Here is a 13,628-nt window from a genome sequence, read left to right on the forward strand (position 1 = left end):
TTTTGTAGCGATAAAAGTCCAAAAATGGAGCTTTTCATGCATGGCATCCTGTGACTCAACTGGGCATTATCGTACTGCAGTTTATGTCCCTTTGCCTGTAAAATTAGCTGTGTTTATTTGTTACTGCAATTTCCTTTTATTTTTTATCATGACAAGAAAAGATAAAGAATTTACCTATGTGTGACTTGTGAGAACTTGATTCGACAACGATCTTTACTCTCTAGAAATAGCTGGATATTAATTCCTAGAACATTTTATGTACAGACTGCCACATAGAACTATACGTGTTGAAAGTCTCTTTTCTTTGAAAATAATAAAGTTCGAATCATCACATATTAACATTTTTTATAATCTTATTGTAAACAATATTATATACGTATGACCAAAATTTAAGGGCCTTATATATTTGATTCATATTTTAATAAAATAACAAGTTCCAAAAGATAGCAAAACAAATTTGTTTAGCGTGTTCTTCTTTGAAAGAGACGATCATAGCATTTCTAGTCGACCATAAAAAAAACTTAGGCCACCAAAGGCCAAAGCCAAATAAAATCCATGTTCACAATCATTGTTTTACTCTCTACATGGCCACGTTGAATTAAAGAAATGTTATTGGACATAGACCACTCAAACTTTCTTCGAATAAATAAGAGAACAAGTTTTTCATGCTAGGGATTTGAATATAATCGAATTTATTCGATTTTTTATCATAAGTGTACGAAATATATATGGTGGAGCTGATTTCGAAGAAAGGAGATGAGAATATGTGGAGAATTGAGTTCAAAAGACAAATTAATTATGTAGATGGGCAAAGTTATCAAATATTGGCGGTTCATTTAGTGCACAAAGGGAATGCCCTTTTCTTTTTATTTCTTCACTTTTCTGGATACTCACACACTTATATATTTCGGGTGACTTAGAGCATAAGCAGCAGTTCAGTATCGGATACTCTCACACTCATATATATTTCGGATGACTTAGGGTGTCTCCAATGGCGCCCTTCCCGTTCGCCCGTCGGGGACCGGCGACCTGACGGGCGCCATAGTGGGCGGGAAGGGCGCCCACGCCCGTCCCGAGTGCCCCTGCGATGGCCTCGCCCCTCTCGTCGACGGGCGAGTGGGACGGGCGCCACTGTGGCGAAGGTCGTCCATCCCACTCGGACGTCCGACATTTTAATTTTTTTTTTATTTTTTTATTTTTTTTTTAACTCTATAAATAGGGCTCCTCCAACGTCATTTCATTCACACCATTTGTGTTGACAAGTTTCTCTCTCTAACCTCTTTTTTCAATTATCTATAATGGCGAGTAGTCGTGCGGGTGGTAGTGGCGGAGGCGCTAGTGATAGTGATGGCTTTAGCGATGATGAATTGGATCTCGTTGTGCAAGCGGCGATTGATCGACGGATCCGGCAGAGGCAGCAGCGGCGGCAGCAGGCGGCGGCGGCCGTGCCTCGGCCGATCCATCGCCGGCGGCATGTACCCGGGACCACATTGCTGCACATCAGCGGTTGTATGAGGACTACTTTGCTCCAGAGCCGCGTTTTGGGGATGCCTTATTCCGGCGACGTTTTAGGATGCATCGTCCTCTGTGTTATGCATATCGTTGGTGCGTTAGAGAGAAGGTACGAGTTTTTCGGAATCGGGGAGGATGCGGGCAGGCAAACCCGGACACACACCAATACGAAGTGTACGGCCGCAATCGGGTAGCGGCGTACGGAGGCCCGGCCGACATGTTCGGCGAGTACCTCCACATTGGGGAGTCTTCAGCCGTCGAGTGTCTGTTGGAGTTTTGTGCGGGCGTTAGAGCGATATTCGGGGATCGCATCTTCGGCGTCCGAGCCCCGAAGACTGCCAGCGGCTGATTAATATGCACGGGTCGGTGCACGGGTTCCACTGGGATGTTGGGCAGCATCGATTGTATGCATTGGGAGTGGAGGAACTGCCCCGCCGCCTGGAAGGGGATACACACTTTCGGGTCGGGTCGAACAACGACATCAACGTCCTCCGGTCGTCGCCCCTGTTCAACGATCAGGTGCAATGGCGTTGGTCCCGCCATCGGTTTCGTCGCCAACGGCAACCAGCACAACATGGGATACTATTTGGCGGATGGGATATACCCAAACTGGCCCGTCTTTGTGAAGACGATCAAGCATGCAATCGGGCCAAAGAAGTCCTACTTTGCGACCCGGCAGGAGGCAGCGCGCAAGGATGTTGAGCGCGCATTTGGTGCGCTCCGAGTCGATGGGCGATGGTGAGGGGTCCGGCACGACAGTGGTATATTCCCAACATCGGCGACATCATGTACGCGTGTATCATTTTGCACAACATGATTGTCGAAAGTGAAGGGGACGAACTGACTCAGTGGACCAGCGAAGATGACACGAGTGTCGGTCCAAGCCACGACGTGGCCACCGCGAATGTGAACATGGGGGTACCTCATGGAGAGGTTGAGCGGTTGCGCGCATTTGCCGACATGCGGCAAAAAAATGCCCATATTCGACTTCAGGAGGATATCACCGAAGAGGTTTGGACGCGGAGGGGTGTACACTGATGTGGTTGTTTTTTTTTTCTATCTACTATGTAATTTTTGTTTTTCGAATGATGTATGTTTTTTTATTTATTGAAATATTCTTATTTCCCGTTTGTATTTGTGTCGAATTTTAATTCCGTGAATTTTAATTTAAATGTGAATTAATTTAATTGTGGGAAGAGCTAGTGGGAGGGGCGAGTGGGAAGGGCTAGTGCAGTGGGAAGGGCTAGTAATGTGGCAGTGGAATGGGAGGAGCTAGTGCTGACGTGGCATGGGAAGGGCGAGTGGGAGGGGCGCCGCCGGAGATACCCTTAGAGCATAAATAGCAGTTTAGTGTCAGCCCAAAGTCTGGCCTTGCTAGGGATGCATACAATATCATATTTAATCGCATCTCTAAATAATACTTTAAAAAATTGGGAAAAAAAATGTGAGTAATATTAAGTGTTTTTGTGTTTATATGAATGTATTAGATGTAGATACGCACTTAGACATTAAGTGCATATCTCTGGCATGGGGACGTGGATGCCTTATATTTCTAAAATTCAAAATCTATAATCCCAACTTCATATACTCCATTGTAATTATTTAAAATATTTTTCAAATATAGTGGTTCTTAATTTTTAATTAAACGTACTTTAAATTAAAATAAATACTTATGTGTTTATAAAGTATTATAATGAGCCTTTTGCAATTAGCAATAAGTGGGCCGTGTAGAATGGATTTTGTGGCCCACTAAGACGGATCTACCTTGTCAGCAAATGGGCCCATCTTTTACGAAATAATTATGACATCATGGGACTTCAATTCCATTCACTAGTTAGTTGCTATAATAAGAACAAAAATTAACAGAAAAAAGATTATGATTATGATTATTGAAAAAAAGATTGTGATTGTGATTATGAAAATAAGTAATGATGAAGGATGATCTCAGGCGATCTCAATAAGGATTAGGTTAGATCAGGGAGATAATGATATTATGACAAATTTTCAAACCTTAATAATTTGCAAAAATTCATTTACTATAATAAGCTTGAGTAGGTGCAAGGTAATGATTATTTTGACTAATTACATTGAAACTTCTCAATTTGTAGTTTTGTTTGCTATGTATGTTGGATATGATTTCATAAACTTGATGGAATACAATATTCACTGTAAATTATATAATATTTTATTTGATTAACAAATTTCTAGTATATAGTGTATAATTTTCATTAATAAAAATAGGTGATACTCCACATAATTAAAATTGGGATGGCAAATTAAAATGTTTAGTAAGTATTCATAATGGCAAATGACTCTTTTTTAGAATATTATCAACATAATTACAGTTTACAAGAGTCTATCACATTGTAATTTGTATGTTATTGCAAAAAATCGATGTATTACTCGAGAATTTTAGTTTAATTTAGTAACATCAGTTATACATACAAAAGTCTTGCTGTCCTACCATTTTGGAGAGTAGTTTAAGACAAATCTTTTTTGAATGTCAACTCCACTACCTAAATACCCAACAAAAGTCGAATCCATCATAAGTAGAAATTTACTTTCTTTCCACAATTATAGTGTCAATTTTTAATTTATTTAAACTAAGACTAACATATATGCTGTTGGCACTAGCTGTCTGCTAGATTAAATAACCACATTTTATTTTAATTATAATACGTGTAGTTGTCACTGAATCTAATTCCAAAATAGAGAGACACACACATTTTGCTTTTGAATATTTAAAAGAGAACTATATACTACTACTAGTTTTTATAATTTGCTATTTGATGGATTTCTTGAGAAAATTTATATTTTACTTACAATTTAGATTAATAATTTGTTTCTATTATATAAGCACTCGCACTAAAACTTGTTTCGAGACAATTGGATATAAAAATTCTCATAAATTCCGAAAAGGATTGAATTGTTTATCAAATCTATTTAATATTTAATGCGACTATTGATCAACGATGCTCTTATTACTACTCAGAAAGTAATGTAAAGTGCAAGCGAAAAGTTCTTCATATTTCCTCAATTACCAAAAGCAAAAAGGGAATAATATTCTCGTTTAAAGATCGATGTGACCATTATTTCAAATTTTCAATTATAGTTTCAAACTCACTTAATTAATATACGCCATACGCCATTAAAAGTTTTATTATTTTATTAATAAAATTTTTATGATTTTATAAGTATTTAAAATTTCAATTTAATTTTTTTAACTATAAAATACTACAAAAGATAATATTTTTGGCCACTCCTAGTGCGGTGCTAATAAGTCGGGAAGACCAAGTGATAGAATTTTACACTTTGCAAAGTGTAAGAAGTGGTCTTCATAATATTCTCTATGATATATACCTCAGAAAAGTAACTATCACTATGATAGAATATCAGTAGAAGTAAATAAAGAATTAGGTTAGAGTATGGAGAGCAACGGTGGGGGAAAGTGATTCCCCTAGAAAGTTTTCTAGGTATTAAGTGGCAAAGTTATTTTGTATGGAACAAACATTTTGTTCTTTTCCCATTATTAGTAATATTAAGATAAAATATATGAGACCAAATTTCTGTAAGTATCTATCGAATTATTTTTTTAAGAAAATTAGTTGCATAAAAAAATTAGTTGGTTTGTATCTTTGGGTCCCATCTATTTTTATCCGTCATAATTAAAATATGTAAGGACTTAAGTGCATAATTAAACTATGAGTGAAAATCATTACTTATAAATTATAACGCAAATCAGTTGATAAGATGATTTGATCCTTCAATCAAATTGAGAGTACTGAGTCATGTGGAATTGCAATTCAAAAAAATCAATGTTTACGTAAATTCAATATCCACCTAGAAAACCCAAGTCTAATTTGAAGAGATGATCATGTTTATATCATATAGTATTTAGGTGTTGATTAGATTTTAAATGGTGATTTCTAGATTTAAAGAGTGTTTGACTGAGCTTAATTTTTTTTTAAATAATTTAAAATAAATTTGTCTTTTTCAGTTATATAAAATTTTAGTTACTTATAAACAATTAGTCATTTGTTTTTATTCGTAATCAATTCAATTGCAATATATGCCTAGGAAAAATATGAGAAAATAGGGGACCCATGATCCTAACAAGCAGGCATTTCTTATAATCCTTGCAATATTTAGGAAATTACTACTACTTCATAAGTTATTTCTGTATAATATAATTATATGCTTACTTAAATTACATCCTAGATAGAATCTCAAATAGAACTAAATGGGCTAAACCCAAAATCAAATTGAAAAGTGCAGGCCCATTTGCAGAAATGAAAACTGCTCCCGAACCTTCTCTCTCAAATTATTCCGGCGGCGATTTGGCCAAGCAACAAGTGTCGCCGCCGATGAAAATCAAAACCATCCAAACTTTATATTCCTCTCTTTGAGTCATCAACTTATTTAATCTCTTCTATTAGACCTGAATCAACTAAAATTGAAATCGAAGAGAAATGTTTTAGACGCAACCCTGACTCTTTCCATTGATCGCCGCCGCCTAATCTTCTCCACTTCCTCTTATCAACTGCACTTACTGGTGTCTGGTGAGCGCGTTGCTCTAATTATTTCATTTTTAGGTTTTTGTTAATAACATGCTTAATCGTAGCTAAAATTTGCAAAAAGCAGAGCTGTCGACATAAGATACATTGAATAACTTGTAATTGTAATCTAGTTTGGCCTAGAATTTGAATTATTGAGAATTATGTTTGTTCCAGAGATACAAGACATTTTATTATGTTTATATGCCTCACAAATGCAGTTGGGGATTGAACATGCGTTGGCTTTTTCCTTTTGAGATCTAACGATGCTCATTATCTTTTACTCATGTGTGTTATTCAAAACAGTACAGGATTTATGTATTTCATTCTGTTGTTTGAGTTCTAAGAAACTTACAGATATTTACATGTATTTGCTATTGTGATTTTTCAACAATTTCAGCCACCCTTAATTCCAACCTTGCTGAGCTGATTGTTGTGTTATTCTGCTTCAAATCTATCTCTCAACCACACATAACAGATGCGCTCTATCTCCTCTAGCGTCAATATCTTTTGGATTGATTTGTGATGAACTCCAAGTACAAAGCTCTAGCTTCATTAGGGAATTTCCCACTTCACAATCTTCTCCATTGCCGCACAATTGCCAAAGTTAGGCTGAAATGGGTCAAAAACCGGTCTTTGGACCACAACATCGACGTCCAAACAGATATTAAAGCTGCTTTTCTCATAAAAAATGCCATAATCCGCTCTCCCACTGGATATTTAACCTCCAAATCGCTCATCGATTCTCAGAAACTGCTTGGCATCACTGTACCCACGCTGCGCTTCATGCGTAGGTACCCCACTCTATTTGAGGAGTACCCTCATCCCAAATACCCCTCTTTGGCATGTTTCAAGTTGACTGAGTTGGGAATGATGATGCATCAGAAGGAGCTGGGAGTGTACGAGCAGTGTGAAGGTGATATCGTGGAGAGGCTGTGCAGGGTTCTAATGATGACTCGCAGTCAAATGGTAACCAAATTGCCTTTTTTCATTTTATTAGATGCTTGTACTAAGAATCAAATTCTTAGCTTTGGTTTTATTTCTAATCAGTTTTGAGGAAGGTGTGTTGTGTTTGTAGTTTGAATCTACTGGTTTTTTCTCTATATTTTCAAGAATGGAATGTGTGTTAAATTTGTACCAAATTGGTGATAGATGCTCCTCTGGCCATTTTGTTCTTCATTTTGAGTATGCTTGATGATGGTTTTATGTGTTTACAGCTGCCTTTTCAATCCTTGCATCCATTAAAATGGGATTTAGGATTGCCTGACGATTTCGACAGAAACTTGATAAGAAAATATCCAGATCATTTTCGGGTGGTGAAGGGAACTAGTGGGACCAACTGCTTGAAGCTAGTACAGTGGCCAGAGGATTTTTCTGTTTCTCTGTTGCAGAAGATGAATGAGAAGAGCATAGAAGAGAGCACCGAGGGATTTTCCCGGTACAGAGGATTCAGGAGGGGGAAGGTTGCATTAGAGTTCCCAATGAGTTTCCCGAGGGGTTATGGAGCTCAGAAGAAGGTGAAAGCATGGATGGATGAGTTTCAAAAGCTGCCTTACATATCTCCTTATGAAGATTCAAGAGGAATTGATCCCAACAGTGATATTATGGAGAAAAGAGTAGTGGGGTTGCTTCATGAGTTTCTAGGCCTCACTATATACAAGAAGACTAAGAGAAATTACTTGAGATGTTTGAGGGAGGAGTTTAATCTTCCCCATAGGTTTACTCGGATCTTTACTCGATATCCTGGGATATTTTACCTCTCGCTCAAATGCAAGACTACAAGTGTGGCATTGAGAGAAGGGTATCAACGGGGTAAGCTGGTCAATCCACATCCTCTGGCTAAACATAGAGACAAAGTCTACTATCTCATGAGAACGGGTCTGATTTATCGAGGTAAAGCTCTCGATGTCATACCTCGTCTTGACAATCTAGTCGATAATGATGCGGAAGATGTTGGAGAAGAAGATGAAGATGAAGAAGAAGAAATCGAGATGAGTGGTGAAGATTATGATTTGGAGGCTGAAACCGATTCGGGCACAGATTAGCATTATAGGAGTCAAGTGGAATAGTTGAGCTCGTGAGGTATAAGCAGTTATAATTTGCCTCCTTAGATGATGCTATTAGCTTGGATGAAAGGATTGTGGATCCTTTTCGAACTTAGTTAGAGTCGTAAAATGGAATAGGCATAGATGGGTAGCGATGCTTGGCTCAAAGCTGAAGATTTCTGATTATGCTTATATAAGAATCCAATTAGTGGTGATCTTAATTTGTACGAGGAAATCGAAAAAATTGAAAAGAGTGAGTTTTGTTTTTTGATCAAGTCCCATTATTTGTATTCATCCAAAAAGTAATATATTTCTTGAACTGATGCAAAAAAGCAATCAAGCTTGTTCTCAACTTTTACTACTTCGGAATCAGTTGGTCGGACATATAACTTCAAAAATACAGTAAGATTATATTTTCATATACTCCCTCCGTATGCCATTAGGAATCTCATTTCTTGACGGCACGAGTTTTAAGAAATATTATACTACTATTAGTTTTAGACGAAATGCGAGTGGAATTAGTTAGTGGAATGTGGGACCTTATACCATTTATAGTAAAAATGAACCAGAACTCCTAATCGCATTATGACTAAGCTTCTATAGTTTCATCTATCAAGGTAATATTGGTTACATGATTGTCTGTCCAGGTGTATAGTTTGAGTTATGTTATGGTAATTTTTTAAATATTGTTTTAGATGTTAATTAGGTAAGCACGGGTACTTGCAAATTGCAAAATCACCAGCCACTCAAAAAAAAAAAAAACAAAGACACAAATAACATCTAACAAATAAGTACATTTGATAAACACTAGTACACATTAAATTCAAGAGCAATAAAGAATTAATGACATTGCTGTAGCGTTTCATCGCAATTTCACATACTAGTAATAAAATATTGACCAAAAGGTATATCACAAAATGCCTGCTATTTCGTCATCATTACAACTAGCAATATTATTCGACAGGTAAATGGTTGAGAAAATAAGACATTTAATTCTTCCAAAACAAAGACAAAATGCACGAGCATCCACATAAGCAGAGTAAGGATTGCTCCAGAACGGTGCAAATACTCACGTTTGAAGACAATATAGTGCTGTCGATTATTTCGAGCTCCTTGAGAAAGAGTAAGTGTATTTCAAGTGGCAGAATAAGCCATCATGCTTTAGAGCCCCAAAACCAAGAGAAACAGCTTCAATCGTTGCCAAAAGCAACAGCAAGACTAACACATATCCATTAAAAAAACCAAGCAAAATCAAATAATCTCTTTAACCCTGAAGAATGTTACAAGATTCACCATTCTCTCACCCGAAGAAGTCTTTCTTCTACCAGCAAAATCGCCAACTATGTTGAGTTTCAGTAGTGATGACCATCTTCATCATCATCCCCATGTCCATCAGGAGGTCCACCGGGGCCCACTACTTCCAACTGTCAACCAAAAAACATGGGTCATGAACATTTTGCGGGCAATAACTGTGTTGAGTTCCAAAATCCTTTCACCATAGAAAACATATAGTCCCCAGGCGGATTCTCCCAAAAGTATATACATTTCTAAATAAGATAAGCTAATTTAACGCTACAACTTGAGGGTCTTTATATGTATAGCTCTTAAACAACATGTGGAAGAAGAAAGGTTTTCAGTATGCTTTAAGTATCATCAATATCTCATTTCCATTTCAATATGCTTCTAAAAGTGTAGGGCACACTAGGTAAAGATTTAGCAAAAGCACTCCTAACAAGAGTGATATTAACAAAAGATTTCCTTTCTTAACTAAAGTGCTTCAAATATCTAACAATGAATCCTTTTTCACATGACATAATGAGAGAACTGTAAAACAAATTGTTGCTATGAAATCATAGTTACACCCATCAGAAAAAAATTTATCTGCACCGACTAAGGATGAATATGAATTGTAAACTAGTACATGCCAATTCCAAATTGTGCTAGTAAATTTAGTGTTCTATGGACTTACCACAAAGTACTGTGAGCATACTGGGCATTCATGTGGCTTCCCCTTCTCCAGCCAAAACCAAACGATGTCATGCTCATCCTCTGTACAATTGCAGGTATAGATTATATGGTTGCAAACTCAAGGACACATACAGAAGTAGAACAGGTGGTGTATAGCTTATTCAAAGAGATACAGAAGATAAATACATATTGGCTTACCGCCTTCATCGCCGGGACATCCTACAATTCTTTTGTCATAATAAGACTTGATCACTGCAGGTGCTTCCTGCCAGCAACCAAAGGTTGAGATGAGTAAAAATTTAACATGCACACAGAGAGAGAGAGAGAGAGAGATGAGAAACATCTATAAATTCTCATGTAGAGTTTTTGGTCCATAAAGGCAGTCGAGTTATTCTTTTTGGTCTCAAGTCCAATATTGTTTACTGTATTGTTTATACATCGGGATGGATTATCCTAAACATGAAACATTATCCTAAACATGAAATATTATCCTAAACATGAAATTCCGGCTTCAGCCACCAAGAGATCACCACAGCACTCGACTCAGTTACTAGGTCCACCAGCTTTATATAGTGGCTCCTGGGACATGTCTATTCTCTAAATTTAATTTTACAACACCAGTGTCCAGTACAAGAGTCCACATTTTACCCCAAGCTAATAATAGGAGAGGCCTTCTCATTTAATTCCGATATTAATCTGTCATATCACCTTTTAGATAATTCTTTTTCTACAAATTAAATACAACAAAATTTCTCATTACCTATGGACGATGTCCAGTCTCCTAACACATAAAACATTGAAAGAAATTTCAGCTACAACAAGAGGATTAATGCACTGACCTTTGTTCCAAATGGACCAGACGGATGATTGATCTCCAGAATGTCCCTTCCCTACCAAACAAAATATTGGTAAATGAGTAATCAACAGCTCTCAACAATATCAATTCAACGACAATAGAAACAAAATAAAAAATCATAAAAAGCGACTCACTTCAATCTCGGCCTGAAGCTCTTCGCGCTCATGACCAGTAGCAATCGGCACTATATCCTCCACTTTTTTAGGCACATTCCCTTAAAATCAACAAACAGCACAAAGAAACACGAACACAAACACATCAAATAACATGCAAACGAACCAAAATCGAATTGAACAGATCCCGACAAAAGTCAAAAATTAGGGGTTTTTTAGAAGCAGACCTGATTCCGAAGAGAAGTGGCGAGAAAATACGGTAGCTGAACGGACAACATTCTCCGTAGGTCTGGATGATCCACCGGAGAATTGGGCGGCCTTGGGAGCGGATCGAGGCGGAGCGAGAGTGCGGAGCTGGACAGCGAGCCTTCTGAACATGATTCCGATCCGATTAACCTCACGGATATGATCTAAGGTCTCCCCCTTCGATTGATGACAGCTTGATTCACTCTCTAGATGCAGAAATGTTGGTGGTAGAAAGGGAAAAATGGAAGAGAAGGAGGCGATGGCAAGGGCAAAGCGAGGAGTAGTGAGTGTCTCACACGCGTGGAGATTGTCGCACGTGTTTTGCCCGATTCACACTAACTTCGGATCAATCGTTTTTAATCTTTTGACTATTTCATTTATAAAAACTCGAAATTAAATTCAAATAAATAGGATTAAAAGTAATAATCAGGTTTATTAATCATCATATAAGGTCTACTAACTATAACTAATTAACTATGATTTGTATGGAATTACAGATAATAAATACTATGGACTAGCAAATTTCAAGACAACACAGTACAAAATTAATGAATTAGTATTATTTATCAAGTCTTATGACGGAATATTAGAGCATCCACAATGGCGGCTAGCGCACCGGCTAGCCGATTCGCGTCGCTAGCCGGTCGGATAGCCGAACCATTGTAATCCGGCGAGCAGGCAATGCCGGGGTGGGGAGGTATGACGCAGATGACGCCGCAGATGATACAACAGATGATGGGGATGATGCCGGTATGGCGGGGGGGGGGGGTGCAGCCCGGGATGCAGGGGTCAGGGGGGAGGGGGGACACGGTCTATTGTCCCACACTTGACTTTTTGACGACTTCGTCTCACACATCGACTCCAGTGGAGACGCAGTTCATTGGGGATGACCGTTTCTCATTACATGAGCTGGGGATCGATATCGGGGAGGCCAACACTACCGTTCCAGCGGGGGAGTAGGGGGGGTCGGGCCGCGCCGAAGAAGAAGAAGAGCAGGGGGAAGAGCAAGGTTGTCGGCGAGTCGTTGCAGCTGGTTGTTGACGACACCACCGCACGGAGAAAGTGGACGAACGATGAGAACGTCGCCCTGTCCAAGGCGTGGTTGTCAGTTTGCGACGATCCTCCGGTTGCGAACAACCAGTAGGATCGTCAATATGTGGGCTAAGATTAAAGCAGCCTACAAGAGGAACTGCCCGCATGGAAAGGACTTCACCGGGGAGGAGTGCCGGAAGGCGTGGGAACGCATCAGGGCCGCGGTTGGCCGATTATTGGGCTTGTACGCCAACGCCCTCAAGCATGCGGGACTAGTGGGCAGACTGAGAGGACTCGCCGGAGGATATCGGAGAGTCCCGTTCCCCAAGCCGAGGGAGGTTTATAAGGAGTTCACCTACTGGAACTGCTATGTCTAGTCTTTGAAGGACTCCTAGAAGTTCCGGGTGGGGGTCGACGTTGGGTGGTCGAAGAAGCAGAAGGCTGAACTATTCCGGCGATGACAGCAAAGCAGCGGCGGTTCCACGACCTCCCCGGATGCTGAGGAGTTTCCGTCCCCTCCATCGTTTGCTCGCCGCACTCGCCCGGTTGGCCAAAAGCGGGTGCGCAACGGCAGCGAGGGGATCCTCCCCCTATCGCCCCAGGAGGTCCAGTCGGCACCCCCCCACCCGCGCACACCTCATTCTCGCTTCAAAAAACGCGGGAACAAATGTACAAGGTCTTCCAAGATTGGAGGGCCGCAACTGACCCCACGGAGAAGAGGTTTCTTCACTCGATGCTCGAGAGCATGCGGCGAGGGCACAGATGGGGGGCTCAGATGCCACCGATGTGGAGGTCCCGGGTGGCAACGGCAACGGCGGCGAGGACGGCGGCGACGACGATGAGGAGTAGAGAGAGGCAGGGCTCGTGTGTGGAAGCCCGGTTTTTTTTTTATTATTATGTACTTTTTTTAAATCTGTGTACCTTTTTTTATTTAAATGAAATGAATGAATTTTCCCGTATATGTCTCGTAAATTTAATTTCGTAATTTATCGTAAATTTAATTCCGTAAATTTAGTTGTTTTTGAATTATTTTTATTGTGGCTAGCCTGTGGCTAACCTATTTGCTTAAAATGATGATATGGCAGGTGGAATTTTAGTACTGATAACGTAGCATGGAGAGAGAGTGACTAGCATGTGGTTGGCCTATAGCCATTTTGGATGCTTTTAAGTTTGGTATAATTCACAATTTTTTTTTAGTTATGGGTAATATTCAATCGAAGTTGGTGATTAATGGGCTGATTTGGCCAATACAGTTTAGTAGGTGTATCTGCTTTCATACAAGTTAAGTATATTGGGCTCATAT

The 13,628-nt window shown here is 39.3% G+C and overlaps 2 protein-coding genes across 3 annotated transcripts; one reads left to right on the forward strand and one right to left on the reverse strand.

Moving 5' to 3' along the window:
* The first annotated feature begins 5,781 nt into the window (after positions 1-5,781).
* On the forward strand, positions 5,782-8,385 carry LOC125207923 (protein WHAT'S THIS FACTOR 9, mitochondrial). Of its 2 annotated transcripts, none has more exons than XM_048107445.1 (3): positions 5,782-6,071; positions 6,466-7,034; positions 7,283-8,385. In XM_048107445.1, the coding sequence occupies exons 2-3, from the start codon at positions 6,591-6,593 to the stop codon at positions 8,108-8,110; spliced, it is 1,272 nt and encodes a 423-aa protein (XP_047963402.1). In that variant the 5' UTR covers positions 5,782-6,071; positions 6,466-6,590; the 3' UTR covers positions 8,111-8,385. The 2 variants fall into 2 exon arrangements, with proteins under 2 accessions (XP_047963402.1, XP_047963403.1); XM_048107446.1 differs by having other exon boundaries at positions 6,544-7,034.
* Positions 8,386-8,932: 547 nt separating this feature from the next.
* Positions 8,933-11,623, reverse strand: LOC125203247 (putative cytochrome c oxidase subunit 5b-like). Its single transcript, XM_048101557.1, has 7 exons — positions 11,275-11,623; positions 11,069-11,148; positions 10,918-10,968; positions 10,277-10,343; positions 10,080-10,159; positions 9,415-9,534; positions 8,933-9,328 (listed from the first exon to the last, which is right to left on the reverse strand). Exons 1-6 carry the CDS (start codon positions 11,423-11,425, stop codon positions 9,463-9,465), a joined length of 501 nt encoding a protein of 166 aa, XP_047957514.1. The 5' UTR covers positions 11,426-11,623; the 3' UTR covers positions 8,933-9,328; positions 9,415-9,462.
* Positions 11,624-13,628: the final 2,005 nt, after the last annotated feature.

Source organism: Salvia hispanica, chromosome 2 (genome assembly GCF_023119035.1).
Source record: "Salvia hispanica cultivar TCC Black 2014 chromosome 2, UniMelb_Shisp_WGS_1.0, whole genome shotgun sequence".
Taxonomy (NCBI): Eukaryota; Viridiplantae; Streptophyta; class Magnoliopsida; order Lamiales; family Lamiaceae; genus Salvia; species Salvia hispanica.

Excerpts from the sequence above, each read along its gene's own strand:
- LOC125207923 (XM_048107445.1), top strand. The coding sequence starts at position 6,591 with ATGAACTCCAAGTACAAAGCTCTAGCTTCATTAGGGAATTTCCCACTT. Across the intron at positions 7,035-7,282 it reads TGATGACTCGCAGTCAAATG|CTGCCTTTTCAATCCTTGCA; the intron begins GTAACCAAATTG and ends ATGTGTTTACAG.
- LOC125203247 (XM_048101557.1), bottom strand. The coding sequence starts at position 11,425 with ATGTTCAGAAGGCTCGCTGTCCAGCTCCGCACTCTCGCTCCGCCTCGA. Across the intron at positions 11,149-11,274 it reads CCACTTCTCTTCGGAATCAG|GGAATGTGCCTAAAAAAGTG; the intron begins GTCTGCTTCTAA and ends GTTGATTTTAAG. Across the intron at positions 9,535-10,079 it reads TATGCTCACAGTACTTTGTG|TTGGAAGTAGTGGGCCCCGG; the intron begins GTAAGTCCATAG and ends TTTGGTTGACAG.